Source organism: Podarcis liolepis (assembly GCF_965112155.1).
Source record: "Podarcis liolepis genome assembly, chromosome: 3".
NCBI classification, from domain to species: Eukaryota; Metazoa; Chordata; class Lepidosauria; order Squamata; family Lacertidae; genus Podarcis; species Podarcis liolepis.
In genome coordinates this window covers 73,912,666-73,940,401 of record NC_139557.1, presented here as the reverse complement: position 1 = coordinate 73,940,401, position 27,736 = coordinate 73,912,666, and the positions used below count along the sequence as shown (strand labels likewise).

At 41.2% G+C, this 27,736-nt stretch overlaps 1 protein-coding gene across 3 annotated transcripts in view; it reads left to right on the top strand.

Annotated features, from left to right (window-relative positions):
- RPS6KA2 (ribosomal protein S6 kinase A2) overlaps positions 1–27,736 on the top strand; it is a 176,414-nt gene that overhangs the window by 22,917 nt on the left and 125,761 nt on the right. Inside the window, exon 1 of one of the 3 annotated variants that reach the window (XM_083496444.1) lies at positions 3,244–3,393. The exons of 1 other annotated variant lie outside the window; for it this stretch is intronic. In XM_083496444.1, coding sequence (XP_083352570.1) covers positions 3,346–3,393 — 48 coding nt within the window. In that variant the 5' untranslated portion in view covers positions 3,244–3,345. Of the gene's footprint in view, positions 1–3,243; positions 3,394–6,826; positions 7,036–27,736 lie in introns of those variants that run through there. One more of the 3 variants, XM_083496445.1, reaches the window with a different exon arrangement.

Here is a 27,736-nt window from a genome sequence, read left to right as displayed (position 1 = left end):
TTTATCAAAGGCCTTCTGTGCTTCCTCAGTCCATCTGAATGGCCCCTTGCCTCTTAGACAATCAGTTAGTGGCGCTGTGATTTTGGAGTAATTACCTATGAATTTACGATAGAAATTAGCAAATCCTAAAAACCTCTGTAGATCTTTCTTAGTTTTAGGTGCCTCCCATTCCACCACTGCCTGAACTTTACTGGGGTCCATGTGCACCCCTTTGTGGGAAATGCAATATCCCAGGAACTCCACCTTTTGTGTGTGGAATTTACACTTCTCTAACTTCACATATAACCTGTTGGTCCTCAATCTCTCTAACACCTGTGTGACATGTTTTACGTGTTCCTCCATACTTTCACTATATATTAAGAGGTCATCTAAATAAGAGACACAGAACTGATCCAGTATACCTGCTAAGACGTGATTGATGAAGGTTTGAAATACCCCTGAGCCATTTTGCAAGCCAAAAGGCATTACCAAGAATTCAAATGCACCATACTTAGTACAAAAACTGGTTTTCCACTCATCCCCTTCTCTGACCCTTATCAGATTATATGCTCCTCGTAGATCAAGCTTGGTAAAGACTTTGGCTGACCTTACTCTCTCTAAGAGGTCATCTATACGTGGCAGTGGGCACACACGAGGCTTCATTTGACTGTTAAGGATTCTGAAGTCACATACTAATCTTGGTGCCCCTTCCTCACCTTTCTTTTTGACAAAAAAGACAGGAGCACCCCCAGAGGCCGTAGACTCTCTAATAAAACCTCTCTGCAAATTCTTTTGCAGGAACTCCCTCAATGCTGCAGATTCTACTTCCGACATGGCATATATCTTGCTTGGTGGCAACTGTGCCCCAGGGACTAGATCTATCTTGCAATCATAGGGCCTATGTGGTGGAAGTTTATCTGCTTCTTTTTCACAAAAAACATCCTGATAAGCCATATATTGTGATGGAATCTCACTTTCATTCCCCATCAACTTCCCTTCTACCTCTGTTCCCATTACTTCCACCGAGATTTTTCCCTTTTGCCCCAAACAATGTGTCATACAATATATCGAACCAAAAACCAAAGATCTTTGATGCCAGGCAATTACCGGATTATGACGATTGAGCCAACTCATGCCCAGCACCATTGGGTGCCCAGCTAGTTTGGTCACATGAAATGCCCTGGTCTCTGAGTGATGACCCATATCCATTCTCATTGGTGGAGTCTCATAAGTCACTTCTCCTGAAAGTAGCGGTCTGCCGTCGATTGTTTTCACTCGCAGTGGTGAACTCAAAGGTAACAAAGCGATTTTGTGTTCCTGTACCAATTTCTGGTCTATGAAATCTGCTGACGCTCCTGAGTCTAACAACGCCTCTACCTGGACGCTGTGTCCATTGGGTAGTTGTAGTTGCACCTTCACCGTTAGCCCTGGGATAGGTGGTTCCGCGTGAGAGCCTTCTATTGCTTCTCCACCCGGCTGCAAGCTCCCATTTCCAGCCGGGGACATTCGTTTCCCTGATGCAGTTCCTCTGGGCAATTGTCGTGTCTCATGTCTGCTCCAGATAGAGACTCCCATCCTTTACGATTGTGACATTGTCGTGCTAGATGCCCTGGTTTTCCACAGACAAAGCAACGCCTTGCATCTCTTCCTTTCCCTGCATTTCCTCTTACCATGGAAGAGGTAGTAACTGGGAGGGGTCTGGCTGCTCCTAATTCCATGGGCTCTGGCCGCTCTCGTCCTGTCACGTTGCCCGCTCTGCTCTCTGTACTTTCGATATTATTTTCCCGCCACCGTGGTCTCCATTGTTCCTTCTTTTCACTAGCCCTCCGTTCCACGCGTAGGCTCAATTGCAGGCACGTTCGGACCAGAGAGTCCAAGGAACTAGGTTCTGGCATTTGGGCCAATTGGTCTAAAATCTCATTATTCAGTCCTTCCCTAAAAAGGGCTGCAATTGTTGGGGAATTCAGATCCCATTTTAATTTCTGCACCAGCAAACTAAAGTTGGACCAATAAACTCCCACAGTGTCTTTTCCTTGTCTCATTCTCAACAGCTGCCTAGCTGTGGTTGTTTCATGCGCAGGGTCTAAGAAAATTGTGTCTAGATACTGCAGAAAAATTTGTAGATTTCCTAGGGCGACATCCCTCCGAGATATGAGGGGTATAACACAGTCCTTAGCCCTCCCTTCCAAGAAATTAATCACATAAGCAACCTTCTCTTGCTCAGATTGAAATTCTTTATCCTTTATCTCAATTATGTAAGAAATTTCTGTCTTGAAAGCCATGTATTCAGAGCTTTCTCCCTTGAAGCTACGTGGACGTACAGTAAATGTTTTACTCACTCTATCTCCACACGTCGATTGCAGCATGGCTCTATGTTCTCCCAGTGCTGCCGATAGTACGTCGACTTGACTTTTCAACTGTAAGTTCTGTTGCCATAAGTCCTGTAATGTTAGCTGGAGCGCGGGGGTTTCTCCTTGCCCAACTGGCGCCACAGCTCCATCCATTTTGGTTTCTCCTTCTTTACTTATAGTGAAGAGGCGCAGAGCAGAAGGTATTCTGTCAGGACTGGTCGTTGTCCTCTTCAGATCACCACACAAACGCTTCTTGTTCTTTTATAAAACTTTTTATTGCGTATTAACAAAACATTCTTATAAACAGTTCTTAACTATTATTCCTCAGAGTCACTTCTTTCAGATACCTTCTGAGCTCTGCTTCTCCATGACCAGCCACTCTCAAAATGGCGAAGGCGCCTTTCCCTTCGCTTTCCCGCTCTTTTTTCTAACCTCCTGGCTAGAGCTGGCCTGTATCTCCTCTCCTCCGAATCTGAGCTAGAACTTAACCCTTGCCTTTCCTGTGAACAACCGGTCCCTCCCTGTTGTTCCTCTTGCTCCCTTCTATTAGATTCACTGCTCTCCTCCCCCCCTTGGGGAATGCTTTCTCCCTCTGATAAACTGAAAACCTCTAATTCTTCCCTGACAGCTCATCTCCTACCTTTTTTTGCTTACGCTCCCCTTTCTAACAAACAATGTGCTTCCTTTCACAACTTCTCAATTTATTTTGATGCAGACACAACCAGGAGGCTTTTTCATTACCTTCTTCTCTCTTTTTAGCTGACAAATAGAACTACTTGGCACCATCCAAAACCAGAGCTGAGCTACCACATGTCTCCCGGTATTTTATCTGAATCAAAGATTACTTCCAGCCTAGCCCTTTGCTTGTAATCTCCAGCTGTTTGGGAGGGGTGCTGTTTTCTGGTGTGACGTACAGGGTTAAGCAGATAACCAGAGAAGATGAAATGTGCCTGTTTCTCTGGGCAAAATGGATTGAAAATCCAACCGATGCCACCTTTGTAAATGCTGAATAAAAATGATAAAGCTGCCTCACAAGAAATTCCAAAAATTGTTCATTAAAAAGGTAAGTTTCTCAGTGGGGGTTTTTGTGCATGTTTTTGTTGCCTTGATCCACTAAAAGTTTTGACAATTGCTTTGGTTTGATGTGATAATAAATACAAAGGCTCATAGACATAGAACATCATTCACTCAAGTTCTGCAGCATGTAACATAGTGCAAAACTGGTTTATTGCTTGCAAACATAATCCCCCCCCCCCAATTCTGGCTAAGGTGTTTGGGGAAATAGTATGTATTCCAATAAAAGTAATTTTTGTTCCTTTTGACTGTAATGCCTTTATCAGAAAGATGGTACATAATATTCATTTCACCAAGTGATATATAATGATAGAAGAAGAAATGTAAGGGGAAACCCTGGGAAGAGAAAGGAAGATTACACTCGTTTTAGTGTTTTATTGGGGCATGTTCCTCCGATGTTGGTGGGTGTGCAGGAAGTAAGCAAGAGTAAAAAATGTGCAGTAATTATATTCAGCTCTGATAGATAATTGCAGGTGATTTAACATGGGGATTAAATTGTGCCTTATTAGTTACTATATCTGGAACTTTGTTACTCCTATAATTGCCCTTTTTAAATATCTTAATTTCATGCAGAGAGAAGTGTGCACTATTACTGGAAAAAGTTTTTTAAAGCATATATTCTTCGCATTTCCACCTTTATCTTCATCTTCCTGTACTTGATGATTTCATGTTATTTAAAAAAATATTGTAATAACCATGGCAGGTAAGACAAGGGGTGAAGCGGTGGCAAAAACTTTGAAGTTTGGGCCCCTTTCTGAGCATTTTCAAGTGCCACTGAGTAAGCAAGGAAACCTTTGCAGCATCCATTTAAAGGACAGCTTATGCCCCTGCTGAAATCTATTATTTCTTCATCCTCTTGGCGCATACATCCATTCCTGTTAATTCAGTGAGTGTAAGTTTCTGTTCCAAGGACAGAATTGGGTTTTTTGTTTGTTTTTGTAGAAGCAGTATACATGGAGTGCAATGTATCCAAACCATAAAAAACAGAGGAACCTGTATACACAGAGTAACTAGAAATGATGAAACTGCACCAATGATATCAATCATTGACCCCTCCCACATTCCATCATGGACAAGACTTCATTAACCATATACTTCAATCTCTTCATTACTTAAATTGGCTGTTATACTGTTGAATCTCTCTCTCTCTCTCTCTCTCTCTCTCTCTCTCTCTCTCTCCCCACACACACACACACACACACGTATTTTAAGAGACTTTAGTCTCTCCTTTTTCTCGCAAGGAGCTGGTTCATCTCCCTAATTAGTGTCACCATCACCACTACCAATCTCTTAGACTGCTGTTGTATCTGCACATTAAAGTTTGAATTTTAGTGAATTTAAACGCACAATTTGGTGGTCCTGGGATTGACTTGGGGTGGCAGAGATTAGATAGGAAAACAGGAAATTTCTGGGCACAGGAAAACCAGGGGGATGGGGGATGGAGAGAATCAGCACTATATTGGATCAAGGCCATAATATATAATCATGGATATCTCATCAAACAGTCTCACACATTTTGATTGCTGGCATTTATAACGTTCAAAGCATGTAGATAACCTTTTTAAATAGTATGCATGAGAAGGGAATATTTAATTCTTCACCCTTCAAATTTTTATTTTGTGCAGTCTCTGATATGTGTAGTTTATGTTAGTGTGGCTCGCTGCTGAGCAACTGTTTTGGTCAGATAAAGTGAATGTGGGTGTAACAGAAAAACGCTCAGCATTATTCAGAGTGGAAAAAGCAGCTAGATTATTGGTGATGCTTGGTGTCCCATAGCAACCTGTTCTCTTGTGAAAAGGTGTATCTATGGGCTACTGTATAATCACACACTGGGATATATATTCATCAGGGCCCTGTTCACACCATGTGGTTTGTTTGTTTTTATCAGACATGCTAGAAGGGAATAATTTTTTCCCCTTTCCTCAGGAAAAAAAGACTTATTTATGCCAGTCCAACGTGAAAAAGCATAAATATGCAGCAGTGTCATACAGCAGTGCATACAGTCACACTTTACATTCAGACATATACACAGAGTCTGTGTAGAAATATAACATTTTCAAAGCCATTTCTTCTACACCATCCTAGCATCGGTAATCCCAATTTGCTTTGGAAGCAGGATAAACATACTAATGTAAGGAGCCAAGGGTGAGTCTGCAAGTGAGAATATCTGAGGCCTGGGACACTCAAGGCACCTACTTTGGTTTGAAGAAGAGGAAGAAGAAGAACAGTTTGGATTTGATATCCCGCCTTTCACTCCCTTTAAGGAGTCTCAAAGCGGCTAACATTCTCCTTTCCCTTCCTCCCCCACAACAAACACTCTGTGAGGTGAGTGGGGCTGAGAGACTTCAAAGAAGTGTGACTGGCCCAAGGTCACCCAGCAGATGCACGTGGAGGAGCGGAGACGCGAACCCGGTTTCCCAGATTACGAGACTACCCCTCTTAACCACTACACCACACTGGTTTGAGAGTTCAAGTAGGCTTAAAATCCCACAAAGGAACTGCTCATTTCCTCAGCTGCTTCCACTCACAAATGTATCTCTCTCCTAGCTCTTGTACCAAGGTGCTATGCTCATGGCTACTCTTTTTCCCTAGGGATATTTCCAATGCCACACTCCATCCATAGAGGTAATGTCAGTCTGCCTTTCCGTGATTCAAAATAGCGACAGGAGTCTCTGAGTAGTTCTGTGCTCTCAGCACTGTTGTGAATCTTCACACTGGTATGTGTCTGAAGCAACCCCAAAGCCACCTAATAGCAGATGGCCTAGTGGGGCTGTGGGGCACATCTGACCTCCAGTTGGTTACTCAGCTGCTGCTTATGAAGAGGATTGGTTCTGTTGGTGCACCTGCACCATTCTGACCCCACTCCTGTCTCCTCTCCCGCTTATCTCCCAGTAAGTAGCAGCACAAATGACTGGCATTCAGGTGAGGACTGCCACCCCTTCATGCTGCCCACCTTACCAAAGCAAAGCAAGTCTGAGTCTGATCAGTGCCCAGCTGTGTGGGTGACTTGTCTTGGGTTCCATGAGAGGATAGAGGTGTTATACAAATTTAATGACACAAATAAGCCATTTATGTTATAAATTGTAACTTAGTAACTGCATTAAGGGAAATTTTTAAAAGCCGGCAAGAAACACTTGAAGTTAAGTGTTATAAGGAAGGACAGAAAAATGATTGATGAAAACATATTTTCATTTTTTAAATTGGAGGGTGAAAAATTATGAAAAATGTAAACTATGTTGTTGGCTGTTTCTCATTTGCATTTATGTAGTGCAGCTAATATTCAGCCAGCACTTTATAAATATGCATATCTGAATGTCTTCTCTGAAATGTTAGAAAGGGGAGGGGAATAACCTTATATATTCCTCCTCAAGAATATAGGAGGATTTTATGTTGCCGGATTATTGCTTTGTAATAGCTTGTAAGAAATAATCTCCATCTGATCTGACTACTATCACCAGTGGAAGTTTTTGTCCTTAGAGAACATATGCTCGAGTCATCAATACAAGGGGAAGGAGGAATGAAGAGAGAGAGAAAAAGAGAGATAAGCCTTCCATTGCTTTCAGCTTTATATATCTGTTAGACGTCTCTGAGCATCCACCCATTTCATATGAGAATCATATACATGGGCAAGGTATTTCTGTTCTATTGAAATTGATCCCTTTTCTTGTTTTTCCACAATTGCATGAATGTGGTAGAATGAAAAACGTTTCTACTAATTTCTACTTAAAACTGCTCATATGCTTCCTTTTGCACTTATTTTTGCTGTTTGTCAGTGCCTGCTGCTTCTTGTAGCCATTTGTGAGGTACTTGTTTATGTGTGAGAGAGGAAGAAAATCTGAAGAGGAGAAAAGACATAGATAGATTCCTATGCAATTCTGATCCAAGTTTTGAACATGAGTGCAGTTAACTCTCTTTACCTGGTACTCCGAAATTAAAGTAAGGGTTGTAGGAAATGTTGGTTTTAAGATTTAACTCGAGTTAATATGAATCAGCTCGCAACTATGTAAAAGGGAAATGTGCTTCATTCGTGAAGAATTATATATGATTTATGATTAGCGTCAGTATTTAAACAGCAAAAGTCCTCAAAACTGCAGATTGCTTAATTGTCTCATTAAGCCAGGCTAGCCCAACCATCTAGGCAGGTGAACTACCTGCCTGTGGTGCCAAAATTCCAAGGCTTTCTGCTTCACCTGCCTAGGATTTTGGAGAGACAGAAATAGCCACTGCCTGTACTTCTAGAGGTGGCAATAAGACAGCCTAACAGCTGGTGGCCTGGGTGATATGCCCCATATTACAGCCAAAGACACTGAGAGCTATCTGATCACAGATGCAAAAAGGAGGATGTAATAATGTAACAGAGATTTAAAAGTGAAAATGAAAATACTACATTCATGGAAGAATGCAGCCGCATAACTTTTATTTAGGGCTGGTTCCCACAACATTGTAAGACAAACTATGGCTTACTGAGACTGCAAACATGTGGACACCCTGAGAGGAACTCACAGCTGCCTTGCTCCTCCCCAATCCTTCTTACGACTGTGCCATGCCCAACTTAGCCAAGGTTTGTTTTGTGTGTCTTCCAAACTAGGACTTGGAGTTAAGTTCTGTCCTTACTAACCACAAGCTGTAGCTAGCCTTGGCTGCAGATCAGAGAGAACTTAACCACAAGCCTCTTTTCAGCTTCACCACAAAGCATGGTCTCAGAGTTTGGCTTTTAGGGTTCTGTGAACCAGTTTAGTGTCCTATCTGCCTTTCTTCCTGTCTTGGCTCTTATTTAAAATCCCACTATCATTGCTAGTTTGTTATTTCTGCACCTTATATGAACATAGGGACTATAACTGCCTAGCAACAAACAGTATTCACTTTCAGTCTTATTCACTGTCCTAAAATGAATTTTTGAATGCATGGCTATCTCTGAGATTAGGATCAAGCACAATATTTTGAAATTGTTATTATGTGTAGCTTCTTTATGATATAAACAGGATTATTCTTGTTTGTTTACAATTCATTCTGTTAGGATTTAGGATTTCAATATGCCTGCTTGCCTTGAGTAGCTTTGTGTGTGGAGAGAGAGAAAAAGAGGATTTCAGGGTGAAATTAGTCCTTATATATATATTATATATATATATATATTATTTATACTATTTGAATCCAGCCATTCTCACCATAAAATGGCAGCTCATATTCTCCTGGATTCTTAGGGTACATGTTCATAGTAATTGAGTATTTGCATTCATTTTCAGGACCTAACACTATTCTCATTACTATCTGCCTGCACCTAACAAATGGCTGATGCTTATGTGAATATGCACACATCATATTTAAAGTACAGTCACATGTTTCTACTCAAGGGTACATTACATATCCCTGAATGAAGATGATTGTGTCCATCTTTTAGTAGTTGAAACATTATATATAGTAGGGGTGGCTAAGATGCGGTCCTTTGGATGTTGTCAGACTCAAAACTCCCATCAACCCAGCCAGCATGGCTGATGGGAGCTGTAGTTCAACAACACCCATAATATCCATATTGGCACAGATTAGCTATCTCTGCTCTAGAAGGATCAAAGTGTATATGCAAGAAAGTTACTGAGGTTGCAGTCCTATCCCTACTAACTGTCAGGGATCTAGCAATAAGCCCAGTTGAATGCATTGGGACTTCTGAACAGAAATATGGAGGTGTTGCTATAAGACATTTTCAAAGGAGGATATTTGGTGTGAGAAATAATAATATATATTATTTTGGGGGTTTCATGTTTTCTTTTTTCTCTCAGTTCATCTAATGTCACCATTTTGTTCCTAAGCTATTAGTAATAATTTGTTTTGGTAATTTCCAACCCATCTCATTTTGTGAGTAGCCTGATGTGTATGTGTGCCTGGACAGATTTAATTAGGAAAAAGCTTTTAGCAGGAACCCTTGAACTCTGTTGCATCATCTGATTTTTATCCAGCTTCCTTTCACTGCATTTTATGGATAATTTACACTAAGGGCTCGTCCACACTTTGGTTTGGTCCACTTTCTCCGAGAAAACCTGCTGTTTACCACTGAATTGGAACAAATGTCAGTGGGACAAAAGAGAGACCTCCCAGACCTGTGGCGAGAAGTCAAGGACCAAACAGAAGAAATTGCAGGACAAAGGGAAGTGTGGATGAACCCTAAGCAGGCATTTTGGTTATTCTGAGCCTGAAAGCTAGACCTTTAAGCTAACTCTCCTGTGCAGCCGCTGCTGCCATCCTGTTGGGAAAATGCCTCAGACATATAATGCATTAGATCAATAAGGAATTGCTGCCTAAGTGATGACAGGTACTACATTTCTGTCCTCATTTTATTTAAAGATGTTGGTCTGAAAAGAAAATGATAAAAGTAAGCAATTTCAGTAGCTGGATTCATCTCTGAAACCTTTTACAGATACCAGCCCACGAGAGCTATAGAGAACTGAAATGTCTCTTCAGAATTGTTACTCATTTTGGTGCCTCCGTTTTTGAATGCCTTTCTTTGGAAAGCTTAGGCCTTCTATTTGTCTATTCAACACTGTCATCTGTCACTGAGAGAAAAGTATTTTCCCTCTTAGTCAAACCTACTGGTGTTATGAGGGATTTCCAAAAAAAATAGGCCTGGTAGCAAGTAGTAGGTCCTCTGTGTGGAGAAGATGGAAAAATGCTGCTGGATGACAGAAAGAAAGTGGAACTGCTCAACACTTACTTTGCCCAAAAGGAAAGGAGAGCCTAATTTGGTGATAACAGAATAAACAATGTAAGGGGGGAGCTGCAGCCCAAGATAAAAAAGAGGTAGTAGGGAGCATTTGGAAGTGAATTCAAACCTCCAGGGCCTGATGAGCTGCACCCAAGGGTACTAAAGGAGCTTGTCGATGTAATCTCAGAGGCTTTGTCTATGATCTTTGAGAATTCTTGGAGAACAGGCGAGGTCCCTACAGACTGGAGGTAGGCAAATGTTGTTCTCATCTTCAAAAATGGGGGGGGGGGGAGAAGAAGACCCAAGTAACTACAGTGGTACCTTGGGTTATGGATGCTTCAGGTTACAGACGCTTCAGGTTACACACTCCGCTAACCCAGAAATATTACCTCGGGTTAAGAACTATGCTTCAGGATAAGAACAGAAATCGTGCTCCGGCGGCGTGGCGGCAGAGGGAGGCCCCATTAGCTAAAGTGGTGCTTCAGGTTAAGAACAGTTTCAGGTTAAGAACGGACCTCCAGAACGAATTAAGTTCTTAACCTGAGGTACCACTGTGTTGACTGCTGAGCTTGACATCGATACCAGGAAAGGTCCTAGAACAGATAATAAAATGGTTGGTCTGTGAGCACTTAGAAAAGGATACTGTGGTTACAAAGACCCAGCATGTGTTTCTCAAAAACAGGTCATGCCAGACAAATATCATTTCTTATTTTAATAGAGTTATGAGCTTAGATGATCAGGGGGTTGCTGTGGATGTAGTGTATCTTGGTTTCTGAAAGGCTTTTGATAAAGTCCCCCATAATATTATTGCAGAGATGCTAGTAAAATATGGACCGGAAGGGATAACAGTTAGGTGGATTAGTAGCTGGTTGACTGACTAAACCCCAAGAGTGCTTAGCAATGTTTCCTAATCATCCCGTAAAAAATGACAAGTGGGGTGCCATAGGATTCTGTCCTGGGCCCGTTGTTGTTCAACATCTTTATAAATGACTTGGATGAAGATATTGAGAGATGCTCATCAAATTTGCAGATGATGCCAAACTGGGAGGGATAGCTAATGCCTCAGAAGACAGAATCAGAATTCAAAATTACCTTAACAGATTGGAGAACTGGGCACAAGCTAACAAAATGAATTTCAACAGAGCCAAATGTAAGATTCTGCACTTAGGCAGGAAGAATCAGATGTGCAAATATAGGTTGGGGGACATCTGGCTTACTAGCAGTACATGAGAAAAGGATCTAGGGGTCTTGGTGGACCACAAGCTTAACATGAGTCAACAGTGTGATGCAGCAGCAAAAAAGCTAATGTTCTCCCATTCCTTAGGTTGGATCCCTATTACTCATATTTCCTGTTAGATAATATAATATTACTAACTTTGTTCTAAAGTTACAATGTTAGTTCATCAGCATAGCACTTCTCTAGCATTTGTTTCATCCTCCTAAGAGAAAAATAAATTGCACCTGTACTTATTTTCCCCTGACTTATTTTTTAAAGGAGATGTAGCCAATTTTTGTTATTATGGCATTCCAGTGCATTTTGTCTTGGCATTCAGAATGATCTCCCATCAGTATCACTTCTTTTCTCATGACTTAATATTTTTCCATTGTATGAGAGCACATTTGTCCTTTCATGCAATCTAACAAAATAACAACCCTATATCCCAGTAAGCCGGGGAAAGAGGTACACCAGTACACCAGCACAATTGCCTGCCATATGCTACAATCACCCAGCCCAGAACAGAATTGGGAAATATGCTGCTCTGCATAGCACCAAATGGAGCAATAGCAGCCATACCATGGCAGTGTCCCTACCAGTAAAGGCCAGCATGACAGTGTCGCAGAGGAGATGAGTCCAAGTTGTGGAGATAATGTGGTTGAAATTTAGAGGAAGTCTCCCCAGTTATTTCCCCTATTTCCCTCTTGCCCCATCAAGCACATACCACCCTTGAGGTATTTTCATGTATCATTGTACAATATTCTGAAATCCATTGGGACAAAGGACAGTTATTGTTGGACTACAACTCCCATCATCTCTGATCATCGGCAGGACTGCTGAGGCTGATGGGAGTTGGGAATCCAATAACATCTGGAGGGGACCATGTAAGCTACCCTTAGTGCTGGGGTGGGAAGATGTAATGGGAGATAGCCTCCTGTGTCCTGCTGATAGTATAATATAATAAACACAACAATGTATTTGATATACAATAAACAACACTACAATACAATACAATACAATACAATACAATACAATACAATACAATACAATACAATACACAACAATAAAATGGAGAGGCAGCAAATTATAAAATGACACAGCACCTTCCATTCCACTCTGAAAACCACTGTGGCATAGGCAAGAAGACACCAGCCACTGAAGATCATTGGTATTCTGGTCCTCAGAGGTTCAACTCTGCTTATAACCATCCATTGTTAATAATAATAATAATAATAACAACAACAACAACAACAACAACAATAATATTTATACCCTGCCCATCTGGCTAGGTTCCCCCAGCCACTCTGGGTAACTTCCAACAAAACATTAAAATACAATAATTCATCAGACATTAAAAGCTTCCCTAAACAGGGCTGCCTTCAGATGTCTTCTAAAAGTTGGATAGTTGTTAATTTCTTTGACATCTGATGGGAGGGTGTTCCACAGGGCAGGCGCCACTACCAAGAAGGCCTTCTGCCTGGTTCCCTGTAACCTCACTTCTTGCAGTGAGGGAACCGCCAGAAGGCCCTCAGAGCTGGACCTCAGTGTCTGGGCAGAACGATGGGGGTGGAGACGCTCCTTCAGGTATACAGTTCTGACCATGTGATTTATTTGACCTCTTCCAGATGGCTTGTTTGTTGAGCAAAAATCCTGATTTGTTTATGGTGAAGCTATGTGACATTATTTCAAGTGTTATCCTGCAGTGCATTTCTGCATTATTTTCCTTATTGCAGTAAGTCAGATTTGGGGTAAAGTGGATTTGTTGTACAAGAGCTCCCAAACAACTTTAATTACACAACCTGAATTTGCCAGTGTGATTGAATCCCAGCCCCCAAATAGTGACAGTCTGGAAGCACCCATAGAGCACAGCAGTGAATTTTAAGCCTCAGGTCTGTAACTATAAATGCTAGCTTATGCACATTAGTGGTATATCCATAATTGCTTTGACAGCTGGCTTGGGCTTTCCTATGCTTCCAAACTGTGATACAGTGTAAATGTTAATTGACTGTACAGTTTCTGAATGATGTAAAAATTCTTTTAGAATAATGTTTATAACATTAATATTAATATACCCTATACTCGGAGTTCTCAGAGCGGTTCACAGAATAAACTCAAAATATAAAACAGCAAAATACATAATCAAAATAAAAACAACAACAACCCAATAACCCCCTCCCCCCCAAAAAACCCACATTTTAAAAGGGCATAGGATGTCAATCAAATCCACCAAAGGCCTGGTTAAAAAGAAATGCTTTTGCCTGGTGTCTAAAGGTGTACAGTGGTACCTCGGGTTAAGAACTTAATTCGTTCTGGAGGTCCGTTCTTAACCTGAAACTGTTCTTAACCTGAGGTACCACTTTAGCTAATGGGGCCTCCCGCTGCCGCTGCGCCGCCACCGCGCGATTTCTGTTCTCATCCTGAAGCAAACTTCTTAACCTGAGGTACTATTTCTGGGTTAGCAGAGTCTGTAACCTGAAGCGTCTGTACCCTGAAGTGTCTGTAACCCGAGGTACCACTGTATAATGAAGGTGCCAGGTGAACTTCCCTGGGGAGAGCATTGCACAGATAGGGAGCCTCTGCAGAAAAGGCCTGTTCTCATGTTGCCACCATCTGGAACTCTCTAGGAGGAGACACACGAAGAAGGGCATATTTGTCATTGGTTGGTAGTTGAAATGCTACCTTAAAACTGTAAACCTGAAGTAATAATAACTATAGAAATGTATGTTGTCAGTTTTATAGTGCTATATTAACTGCCCAGCAGAACAAAGCTCCAAAACACATATAAAATCCTTTAATTCTCTTTAAATCCAGACAAATCTGCAAGACTGTGAGTAGTCTTTTAAAACTGTATCAGAGAAGTCACACATGGAATTTTGTCAGCCTGATAGTTCTTCATTAAGTGTTTGCATATCTGTTCTTCTCTATCACTATAGACACTAAAGTTACCGTAAATTCCTTTTATTTCTGACTCTCTTGTAATTAACTATTATATACCCTAAGATCACCAATTTCCTACCGATGGTGAGGTTATAGTTTCAGCTGTGTAACAGCATTGAGATTCAAAAGCATTTCCTATGATTAGGTATTGCTCTGTGTGGAGATCTAGCTCTGTGGACTTCATATGCAAAAGTTTACTGGTTCAATTCCTGGTTATAGACTCCCAGGAGAACAGATGCTGATGCCTGGAGATCAGCAGCAAGATACCTCTAAGCAGTGTGTGTGAAAGCTATCAGTCTGTCTGTCACACTTCAGTTAGCCTTGAGTGCTTGCACAAACAACAAAGTACTCTTACATCAAAGTTGCCCATCACCAAGTTCACACTTTTAAACTCACAGTTGTAGAACAATGGGAGCAAAATAATTTGGCGTTATGACACGTGTGTTGTTATGTGATCTGTGTTCCTTGGCTGGGGCTTACAGACACTTGGTGCTTTGCTGCGATTGGCTATGGGGTCAGTGCCAGAATATTCTCTTCTGGTCTGGCTTATCGTCTGTAGGAGATAGAGGGAGGCAGTTGCTTGAGGCTCTCCACTGGCTCTTTTTCTTAATTTTTTTGGTGTAAAGTTTTCCTGGAATCATGGGTACAACTGGGAGTGACTTGAGCAAGTCCTCATGAAAGTTCATAAGCATTGTAGTGGAAATTTCTCCCAACGTACATATTTTTACCCAGGTTTTGACTAATGTACACGTTTCTGAAAGCAATTTATCCAATATTTTCATTTTATGCACACTTTCCCCAATATATACATTTTTGAAACATTGCTTCAGGTGTGTGTATGTCACCTTGAGCTCTTTGGATAAAAAGTGGGATGTAAATGTAATAATAATGAAATAATTCTTTAGTTGGCAAACTGCATTGCTAAAGTTACAGATAGGTAGCCGTGTTGGTCTGCCATAGTCAAAATAAAAAAATTCCTTCCAGTAGCACCTTAAAGACCAACTAAGTTAGTTCTTGGTATGAGCTTTCGTGTGCAAGCACACTTCTTCAGATACACAGAAGCTAATAAAGGAGGAACTCCTTGTATTAGACAACTCTATCAGGAACCACCAAACTTGGCAAGAGTTCCAAAAGGAAAAACAAAACATTTACCACTCTCAACTGGAGCTACTGAAAAAACAGAAAAACAAGAAACTCTCTAACCTTTCCAACCTACAGGCTACTAATCAAAACAAGATCAACAATATTGTCAATCTCTCACAGCAAGCACTCAGCCCAGCTGAGGAATCAGTCCTTTCACGTGGACTGTCATTCTGCCCTGCCAAATCCCCACACATGATTCAGTTCTACGGGGACTTGGAAGCATTTTTCCGCCATTTACGCCTGAAGGAGTATTTTCAACACACACAACAACAAGACAAATCAGAACAAACAACAACTTCACAACACAACACCTCTCAACCCACTGGAGAACAACAACCACCCTCCCAACAGAACACTGACCACCAACTACCACCGAAAAAGTGTTACACAAAAAGGGACTCCACATGGACCCCTCCTGATGGACGCAATACCACACTGGACTTGTACATTGACTGCTTCCGCCACAGAATCCAAACAGATGTGACCAGAAAACACCATCGCTTACAACAAAATCTAAACCTGTGTATCTGAAGAAGTGTGCTTGCACACGAAAGCTCATACCAAGAACTAACTTAGTTGGTCTTTAAGGTGCTACTGGAAGGAATTTTTTTGTTTTGCATTGCTAAATTCAGAGGTGTGCAAATTTTGAAGGATAGCTGTGCTTTGGCTAGGGCATTAGTTTGAGAAGTGTGAATTAGGTGGTTTCTCAATAGCCACTAGCCATGATGGCTATGCTCTGCCTCCACTGTTGGAGGCAATAATGCTTCTGAATACCAGTTGCTGGATACTGCAGGAGGGAAGAGTGCTCTTGTGCTCGGATCCCACTTGCAGATTTCCCATAGGCATCTGGTTGACCACTGTGAGAACAGGATGCTGGAGTAGATGGACCACTGGCTTGCTCCAGCAGGCTCTTCTTCTGTTGAAGAAAATGCAAACAAGATTAAATTTCTCCCCCACTCCTGGAACAAGCAATGCATTCTGATTTCAGTCTACCCTGCAACACTTAATCACTTCCCATTTCCTTCCTTAAGCCGGTGGTACCCCACAGGCATGGGAGTTCCACTGGTGCAACCTTCCCCCTGTGCAGCTGTATCATAACTTTGGCATAACTTTGTATTCTGCCAGCCCAAGGGGGATTTCACAACCGCCCTGCCACAAGAGGGCATAACTCCAGGGTAAGATGGTTCTGCTAGACAAGGATGCTGTGAGCTGAAATAGTTGTTAAATAGATATAGATGTGTATTAGACAATGTTTGTAGTTACTCATGTGAAAAAGAATTAAAAATGTTGCAAAGTATTAGTTGAAACAATATTTATCTTTGAATATGTGCAGTTGGCCTTTGACTCTACGGAGATTAAAAATAAATAAATCCCAGTGGAACATCTATTTCTTGGTACAGTTACTGGTGTTCAGTCATTTTAGTGTGCTATTAACACTCACTCACTCCTGTTTGCTTTTGAGGGAGGTTTAAATGTGTGCTTTGATGCCTGATTTATTTTAAAGCTACTGTATGTGTTATGTCCTTTTAGCAGTCACAGACAGATTTAGCAATGGTGCTATTTTAAGATACGATTTATACTGCAGCTTGGACTGATCATTATCATCTCCCTTGTCATTCTACTCCTTCTCTTATGAGGGTAGTATTTGTGTGTTCATTATGCATATCAGGTTAATTTAAGGGTGTGTGTACAACACAGGCTTTAAAACTAGCTTAATAATTCCCTCTTCCCAGGGAAGCTGTAGCTCTTTGTGAAGGCCTAGGAATCTCTCAAAGAACATTCCCTGCACCATGGTTGGAAAACTAATAACAGTAAAACTGGTAAAATACCAATATAGGTTTCATATGCTCTTACCACTATGTTTAAGCCACCTTAAATTACTCAGTGTGGTGGGTACTGCTGTTCGGTAAACTGTTGGTTTGGTACAGCTCATCACATTGATTGGGTGGTATTAATTATGCCAGGGATAGGCAGAAAGTAAATTGTAGTACATTGGTGGGTTATTAGCCAATCATAGTTGGCTACCTAGTTCCTCACTAGTTGTTGGGATTGTTCTAAAGAATGCTGGATCTTGGTTTGATCCAGCAAGGCATTTCATATGTGCTTAAGAAAGAGGAAAGACTAGGAACCACTTAATGCAAACTACTTGAATTATAACTGATGAAATCCTAAGTATGCTTTCCAAATGTCACACAGTGATGGACAACAGGGATTATACCCCCCCCCCCATCAATAACACCAAATCAGCTTTAATTGTGTAACCTGAATTTGCTGGTATGCAGTTGAATCAATCCATAATAGCAACAACTTAGAAGTGCTGGCAGTTAAAAGAGAATGGGAATATTTACGAGAGATTTTTGTACTGACTGACACTCTCCATGCTAGATTATTATTATTACATGGGTTATACGTTTCTCCAAAACAAATAATTTGGATTGTAGTGGACTATTATCAAAACGTTCCCGAACATTATTTATACAATATATAAAAGTTAACACTCTCAGCAATCAATGAAAGTCCTCTGCAAAAGCTTCCATGGGCTGATCATGTTCATTTCATCTTTGAATCATGGGAAAAACTATTGACAAACTAAAGAGATAAGTATCTCAGGTGTTTAAGTGATAACTGGCAATTGGCTTGTACAGTTGGAATGGTTTATAATTAAGTTTATTGCAGATTTTAGTAATTTTGCACAGTACTGTGTTGAGGGATTGTTGGTGTATAATGCGCACTTAAGTTGAACCAATGCTTCAGGGTGATAACACTGGCTAGACTTTGCTCTTTGAGGATCCGGATATTTTCTTCTGTTTCGATGTTTACAAAGTACAAATGCACAGCTAACTAGGTTCAGAGTGCCAGAAAAGATTTCTGTTTGTGTAACAAAAATGCTCCCACATAGAACACCCACACAATATATTATCAAATATATATATTGTTTCCTTTTATGCAGCGGATGTACTGGAAGCCACAATAGACATTTCCTCTATGCTACCATCGTTAAAGAAAAATGCTAATTAAGTAGTATTTATCCTATTATCATGGATGAACTCATCTGGACCCTGCAATCAGCATCTGACGCCCTTCTTTGTGTGCCTCCTCCATGAGAGGATGGCAACAGGAGAACGGGCCTTTTCTTTGGTGATTGTTTGTGGAATGCTCTCCCCAGGGAGGCTCACCTGGTGACTCATTACATATCTTTAGGCCCCAAGAGAAAATGCTTTTCTATAACCAGACCTCCGGCTGATTAACATTCTGTGGCCTTTTAATTGTGTTTGTGGGAGGGGAGTTATTTGTTCATTTTTGTTTTATTATGTTCTCATTTTGTATTTTTATGTTGTGAACTGCCTTGAGATCTTTGGAAGAATGCAAATTTTTAATAATACTACTAATAATAATACCACTAGTTTCAGAAAATAGACTTTAATTTAATCATTTAATCCCAATATAATATGAGTTAAGGGTCTGATGTTTTTATTTTGTTCATTATTAAACCCTTATGAATATTGCTTTATCGAACAAGACTGAAAAGTCTGGTTAGTTGCTGGAGTCTGAATCCTTCTCCAGAGTGGAGCCTTCTTTCTGCTGGAGCTCAACACTCTGCTGCAAATAAACTGGATTCTTTTTTTGGAAGCCACATCCATTGGCAATTATCAGCAGGTGCTTAATAAGCAACAGACACATGACAGCTTATTTAAATGAATTGATTACCAAAAAATATCACATTCTCCACCTTTTCCCACACAATCCCTGCCCCCTGCCAGCAATAAGCATAGGGAAATGCGCTTGAGTAGGCTAAACATGCCAGTCTCCCCAGCCTTAGTACATCAAACTTACAAGACATGAGCTGCAATTCCAAATTCCCTTTCCTCTGGAAGAGAACACCAAGTGGGCAACTAATAAATAACAGGTGCATAATGACCCATCTGGGTGAATTATTTACAACCCTTCCTACTCCACACATTACCATCTGATTATATAATAAACAGCATGAAATTCTCTCCTTGGGGACCAGTTTATTCACACAAACTATTTCACTGGCTGCAGAAATGCATACTAACAAGCAAGTCAACAGATGTACGTAGGAGTCTTAGGCCATTTCTTGAAAGCCTCTGGTGGTGTGGTTAAAATAACAGTGGCATCGCATGGGGAAGGGCAGCGACCCCAGTCACATTTTTTGAAAGGGTGCATTTTGTTCCGTGCCGTTCTGCCAGCTCTGCACCACTGGACCCCTGCTTGCTTGTGGCCCTTGGTGGGCGCAACAGTCATGACCTGAGGAGCGCACTCATGCTGCCCCGCCAATCCTTCACCACTTTGCGATGCTGCAGGGCTGCATGAGGGGGATGCAACAGGCATGCACCCTTCCTGTTCAGGGCCCATGCCTGCTGTGTCCTCCTCACACAGACCTGCAGCATCCTAAAACAGTGTGGGGCTGGCAGGGCAGCATGAGTGTGCCCTTTGGGGGCCTATCTGTTGTGCCCGCTAAGAGCCACGGGCAGGCAGGGGTGCAGCGTGGTCCTGCTTGGCTCTGGTGGGTGGTGGGGTCACTCCAGTGGTGTGGGCAGCATGGATTAGACACAGGCTTCGTTCACCCTCCACACCTCAGCCCCCAGGCACACGCTCCATCCCGGGGGGTGCATGTGCATGCCACAGGAAAATAAGAAGTGCCTAGTGGTGAGCAGAAACAGAAGAACTCCTCCTTATGCACAGCAACCGTCACACCAGTTCGATTTTAAGAGATACTTTGTCATATGACTTGATCATTATACTCAGATTCAAGATTATGTTAACTGATTGGAGAACTGGGTCAAAACTAACAAAATGAATTTCAATAGGGACAAACGTCAGGTTCTGCAGTTAGGTAGAAATAATCTGCTACACAAATATAAGGAGGAACACCTGGCTTACCAGTGTTACATGTGAAAAGGATCTAGGGGTATTAACATGAGTCAACAGGGTAATGCAGCAGCCGAAAAAGCTCATGCTATTCTAGGCTGCATCAACAGAAGTCTAGTGTCCTGATCAAGGGAAGTCATAATTTACAACTGGGATGGAGAACCTGTGGTCTACCTGCACTGCCCCACTGATACTCTGCTGAAAGGTGTGGTTAAAGAAGCAACATAGTGAATAAAAATGTTACCTCTATAGTATCTTCTTTGAGTGCCTTGCTAAGGTAAAAAGGCACTAAAGGAAGAGACACCTAATTCTAACCCCTTCCAAGACAATTAGAAAGGCCCACACACTCTTACAGAGGTTCAGGTTCACTGTGAGATTCTTCATCTCCAGTGACCAAGAACACTGCCTTGCCACCCACAATTGAAGTTGATGGCGCTGTGGGGCATGTCTGGGTGATGATGTCATGCGCATATGTCCCGCACTGTGCTTGCACTATGCACACATGACATGCTGATGTTAGTCATGCATGTCACACAATGCGCTGTGTTGTATACATGCAATGGGGTATGTACCACCATGTGGGCTCTAAGCATGTTGTATGGTATGTGTGTACGGCCACTGTAGCTTTTGGGGGGAAGTAGCCCCCTGCTTGAAAATTTTGGGGGGCCCTCAGCCCCCTGCCCTCCCAGATGGTACCTATGCCCATGGCTACTAAAGAAGGGGCATTCTTCACAAATCTGACATGAACCCTGTACTACTTCTCATGTTCTAAAATCAGGATGCCAACACCAGTGACACCAATACTCGTGATCCTGTTGAATAACATTATTGTTAGTGCTGTGAAGCTCTTGAATAGAATGCCCTTCATATACTATTAGTATATGTATTCTGAATCAATAATTCAGATCCATTATTTCAGCTATTGATTCATAATAATTAAAGGCACGATAAGTTTGCTCTGTGTTTGTTTTTAGCTTCCCAGGTTTTACAGGTCTGCTTTCACAAATGAATTATTTAATGGTTTAAAAATAACGTTCTCTGTGACATTGTGAAGTGTTGGATCAAAGGATTAATATAATTTTTGCTGTGGAATTCAAGAAAAGGACCCTAGTTGGTTCATAACATCGGCTGTTCAAGAAAGAGAGCTTTCAGTGTTTTTCAGAGATGAAGTGTTTTAGTCAATGATTTTAGTCATAATGATTACGCAAAATCTGTTGATCATGAGCTCTACACATTAAGTGTTTGCAACGTGGTCCTCTTGGATAGGGAACGGTATGTGTATCCCTATAACTTTCACTGACCTCCAAGGGAAGAGGAACATTTTTATGTCCTGGCAGATGGAGTTGTACATGAGGTCGGATCCCTTGCTGCCAAATAGATCAAATCTAAAATTCCAGTCAAGTGAGAGCTCACTAGTACAGCATAGATAAAAACATAGACTGGAACTATATTTTGCATTTCTCCCCAAGAAGCATGCCACTCAATAAACCCTTGTTCTTTTGAACAATGCAGCTATGTTTGGAGCCTCTTGGACTGTCTGTATCTCTGAATTGCTGTTTCCACTTAATTTGAATATTGAGTTGGAGGATCAGGAACCCCTAAGTCCCAGGAGCCAGACAGAGATACTAGAGGGCCTCATTCAGCTCTTGGGGTGGAAGTCCCCACCCCTGCTCTGTCCCAAAGGAAAGTCAGCCACCAACTTATCTATACATTGCTACCAACAGGCATAACTGATTAAAAATCTCCGCCCAGTGTCTTTGCTGCAAATTTTTGGTGGTGTGTGTGTGGAAATGGGAGAGAGAACAAGAGAAAGAGAGAGAAAGAGATGTACATTTATACTTACTGGTTTACCATAACTTCTACCGCACATGGCCGCACATAGATATCATTCTAAACAAACAGTTAATTGCTTTCTTTTGGATGGCATTTATAACCAGCTGCTGTTTATTTAGCACTTGACATGTAGGAGACTTTTGGATAGAAGATGCTGATAAAACCATTACCTCAGTACACAAGCTTATATGAGTAATAATTCTTGATTTGGGGCATGTGATTGACAAAATCCCTGTGATTTATGCAAACTGTTTAAAACTATCTGCAACTCTTCTGATAACTTTGCATACATTTTCATGTTACTAATGTGATACTTACGCTTGAAAGAATGTAGGGTTTCTTTAGGAAACCACCGAAATGTCCATGAAAATCTGGACATATGGCAGCCCTAAAGAATGGTAAGTTTCCTTTGGAATTACAAGGAGGAGGAAAACAACCATGGGCTGTTCCAGCTGGAGCTGAAATCTACTGAATATTGTAGCATAGTTGCCAAACCAGAATTAAGTGAAAATGAGCCCCAGGAAGCCTTGGGCTTCATGCTCTCCCATTCCTACCTCATTGCAAGGAAGGGCCTAGAAGTTTTCACTTCCATTTCCCCCCTGAACCATAGCTTGTCATATTATCCAAAGCCAACTAAAAGTGGCCTATATTAACTATGGTTTGTTTGAAACAAGCCAATTTCAAATCATGGTTTAGCATGATGTTCAGATCAGTGGCAACTGAGGACAGTGGATTTTGTGGAGTGTGTGTAAACATGAAAGTGAGCCGTGATTAACTGGCTGGATCTGATTTTGGAAAGGATGTGGGCTGTCCTCTGTTCTCAAGGAGGCAATAGTTAGACTTCTGCAGACTCATGCAAAAAACCTTTACCAACCTAGCTACCTATATTCTCCAGCCTCTTCATTCTGTGCAAGGTGACTGAGTTGTCAGGATTGTGACTCCAAGCATTCCTTGATCAAGCAATCTTCCTTGATCAATTCCAGTCTGCAAGGTTATCTGCATCTGATAACCTGATACAGGGGAACCCCTTCTTGTGGTTTCTCCTATATCATTTGGTGGCCTTCGAGGTTTTAAAACTGTGATTTTATTATGTCATCTGGAAAAATCTAGGTGGCATCTTTGGGAAGGCTTTTGATTGATTCCACTTAATTCTCCTCAGGACTTAGCCAGAGGGTTGCCTGTTTCACATCACAGCAATTACAGCGTAGTCCTGGAAATATTTAAGATTACATTTCAGAGAAGTAGCGAGTTTTAAAACAGTTTGTTGTAGTGACGGGAAAGCTCTCAATTTGGTTTGGGACCAGCAATTATGAATAAAAGTGAATAATACATGCGAGGGGAACGGAGTGCCAATCCTATTGTGTGACACACCCACCCATTCCCTGCTTCCCACTGTAGCACTGCAGTATGAATGAGAAGGGCGGGAGGGAAGGAAGGAGAGATACTTTCCCCCTTCCCTTTCTGCCACCACTATGCTGCAGCAGCTAGGAAAATGAGTGTGTGGGTGAGAGTATAAATGGAAGGAATTATTTTGTAGCTTATGTTAGAATGCATACCAGAGAAGCACTCAAAAGCTATAATATATGTACAGGCTAGGCCAAATATCCCATCCACTTCTGCAAGATTCCCTCTGTGAAAAGAGGGATAGTTGGGGGCACTGAAGTATGAGTGAAGAGGGGAGAAGATTTTAAGAAACTGAGCAATATATACTTTAGTACATACCGTTTCCCCATATTTTTATATCTTAAGAGAATAATTGCACTTTTTCCCCATTAGGGGAATTCTCTAATGTTTGTCTATCTTACATGATATATTAAATTATATAAATGAAAATGCTTTCCTTTCCTTCATTCTAGACCAGCTGAAATCTCCACATAAGGCTTCAAGCCAGGGATAGTGATTAGCCAAATGTCTTTTGGTGATGATAATATTCCTATTCATCATCTCAGATTATGTCCTGAGAATATTAAACATCAGTATGTGGGGAAGCCCACACCTTCTTTTTTATAGGGTTTTGGTGTTTCATTTTGTTTTTTGTTATTTTTATCATAGTGTTTGATGATCAGGCCACTATCACTGGTTTTGAAACTTAAATTAATATTGGTCACAAAATCATAATGTGCTGGTTATCTCACCCTTTGTTTTATTCTGGTTGTCAGACTGAGATGCTACTAAAATGATAAATCTCGGCTCCTTTACTGCCTCATCTTTTCATCCGTCTTCCTTCCTTCATCATTTTTATAGATGTTTTGGGACTGTGATTATGAGCATTCAGAATACAATGAAATCCCTTTCATTTGCAGATTTGGATGGCAGGAAATCACTCTACGATGAAAATCGGTAGCCCTGCCTCCAGACAATTTGAGATGATTTGTGGTGGTGAATCTGCAACTTTGATTTAGAGCTGTTTTCTATTCCACGGATCAAGCGGATTAGTAGTAGCCCAACTTATTTAAAGCCTCATTCCTCATGGCATGACAATAGGCAGCTGAGTGGAATTTGCACAAATTCAGCAAGTTTCTAATCCTGTACAACATATTTTGGCTGGAAGAGACTCATTTAATTACTACTAATTTTGCTGTCTTATGTAGTCAGCCCCTAATTTGCACATGTATATAGCCTATATTAAAGTTTACAAAATAGCTATTTTCTTAAGACTGCTCTCCTATCCCCACACGGCACACAAGCTAAATGCACAACAACAATGAAAAGTATAAACTTCTCTTGATGCTAGGTCAGTCTTTAACCTAGGCATAGGCAACCTTGGCCCGCCAGAAGTTTTGGGACTACAGCTCCCATGATCCCTAGCTAACAGTGGTCAGGGATGATGGGAATTGTAGTCGCAAAACATCTGGTGGGCCGAGGTTGCCTATGCCTGCTTTAACCGTTCCAAGAAAAATGTTGCTATGCCAGTACTAAGGGTGCTGATCTGTAGATCTCAGTGAGGTTGGTATGGGAGAAAGTGCTCCTTCAATTGATTGCCCTTATGGGGCTGGAAAGGAATGTTTCATGCCAGTTTGAGCGAGTTAGAATCTGATAGAGTTTGAAGGGGCGCACACATTGCTTTTTTCACAATGCAATCTGCCCTTGGGGAAGTTTGATTTATTATTGACTGTATTACCTTTGGATCAAGTTGACAGAGTCTTTGTGGTTGTTACTTTTAGTTTCACAACTCTAAAGCAGGGATCAAGCACCCCAAATGTTGCTGGACTACAACTCCAGTGATCCCTAATCACTTGTTATGCTGGCTGAAGCTGAAAGGATTTGGAGTCAAACAGCAGCTGGAGGGTCACGGGTTCCCCACTCCCGTTCTAAAGCAGCAGTGAAGGAACATCAGGTTAAGGATATGCAAAAGATGCTGGACTCCTCAACGAGTTATGGGTAGACAGAGTGCCAGCCTAAATCCTCTATCTTCCTCCAGATTTTGATGGAACTTGGAGCTTTCCATGGTGCTGCAGTCTCTGGTCTGCCTTTCCTTATGGGTCCCTTCTGTAGACAGGTCAGAACAACAGCATTTAATTCAACTTTTAAAACAGCAGTCCTATGCCTGGTTACCTTAGCTCTGTTTATTGAAGTGAGAAGTACTTCAAATACAATACACACAGGATTTGACTGCACAACTATATTAGTAATTCTATTACTAATATATTACTAATATAGCAAAGCACCAACGATCTCATAAATTATATACTTGTGGGCCCCTGTCTCTCTTCATTTTCAGTTTCATGAATAAGCTAGATGAGAAAGTGCTACATCATAATGCATACTGCACCCACTCTTTCTTAAAGAAAAAAGAGTGGTTAATGCAAAAGAAAAGAAAAGAAAAAAGAGTGGTTAGTGCAATTTGGGATAAAAAACAACAGCCTTCAGATTTATTGTATAGCTATTTCTGGATCTTTACAATTGCCGCTAGATGCTGTAATTTTAGTTACACGCACAAAATTCAGCATTATGTAGGCCAGAGGTGGGGAGCCTTTTTCAGCCTGACGGATGCATTTCCACGTGGGCAGGCTCTCGGGGCAGCATTCTAGAGGTGTATGGGGACCAGAGGCAAAAGTGGGTGGGACAGGAACTGATGCCCATACTTTTGTTGAGTAGTGCACATACATTGCATCAATATAGCATCCATTTGTCATTCAAAACATAAAAGGATGTGGTGGGATTGTTGGGGTCCCCCCCGACTTTCTCCTGCAACTCCCGCCTCACACCCAGAAATTGTGACTTTTTTTTTAAAAAAAAATGACACTTAAGTTGCACTATCCAGACTGCAACAGAAAGGAAGCATCCTCTTGCTAGCCAAAATCAGAAAGCTTTATATACCCTTCACACATCCTACACATAAACTCTGTCAAAATTTCAGTGATTTAAGTTGCTTCAAGTTGCTTTGACTGACATTCTTCACACTTTTGCTTGCTTTGGAAGGCGGAAGTGCAGGGGAGCATCACCACTGGTCCTTAAATGAATTTTTCTGACTTCATTGAAGACTCTTGGGCACTGGCAATGATTGCCAAGTGCTCTAGAAGTCCAGGGAAGGAGGAAGTCTGGCAAGAATGCTGTAGTAGCAGTGCACTTTCATACAAATATGGCAATGCTAGGCATATGTCAAAAGTTTGCATCCCTCCCCCCACTTCATAAAGCAAACTTGAAGTCAAGAGTACTTTTAATGTTACATAGTTCACATCAGTGGCTTCCAGCTTCATTGGATTATGACTAATGCTAGATGGTCCATTGATCCTTTTATTCCAAGACTCCAAGTGAGACAAAACAGAAGGAAACCAAGGGAGAAGCTTCGTATTGATCGATGCAACATTTCACGTTGTGAGGGCCTTTGGTGGTAGTGATTAGGCACAACCTACATCTGGTTATGCTATTCATTGAAATGGACATGACAGAGTATAGAACGGGGTTCCTGAATTGACTCAGAGAACTGCTTTAAAATACATTTTTAGTCATTCAAGAGGACTGTATTAATCATGAGAATACATTGTTATAATTTTAATGCAGCATTTTCTAAATTAATTCTCTCTTAACCTTCTCTCTGCACCAGCACAGATCTCAGCTTCTCTATATTAACTCTCCTTTATTTTCACCACCCTGGAGTATTCTTCATTCTATACATCAGCATATGTTATTATTTGTTTGTATTATTATTACATTTATATCCTGTATCTTCCTCCAAAGGCGTCCAGGGCAACACAGGTCTATACCCCTATCTCAGTTGCTTCCTTCTTTTTCCATTTTCCTTCCTCACATTTTCCTGCGACTCTCTAGAGATGGGAAAGAACTGCAAACAACTAGTATCTGGAATCCTTATGAGGAGCATAGGGACACAGCAGGCTGTCTTTTACCAAGCAGAGATTTTTTTTCCACTCTGAAATTCATTTTTCCACATCAGTTTGTGATTAGAGAAAGAGAAGCTCTCATGAACACACATCAGCATTTTTGTGTTCATTTTGCCCACTATATACACATTTCTGTGGAATTTTGTTTCTGTGAAACACACGTTTGCAAAGCAATCTTCCCCAATGCAATGCATTCTTGTAGGCTGTTTACGTTCATTTCTATGAACACTTTACCAAAGTATATGCATTTTTGCACACGTTACTTGGCTGAAGA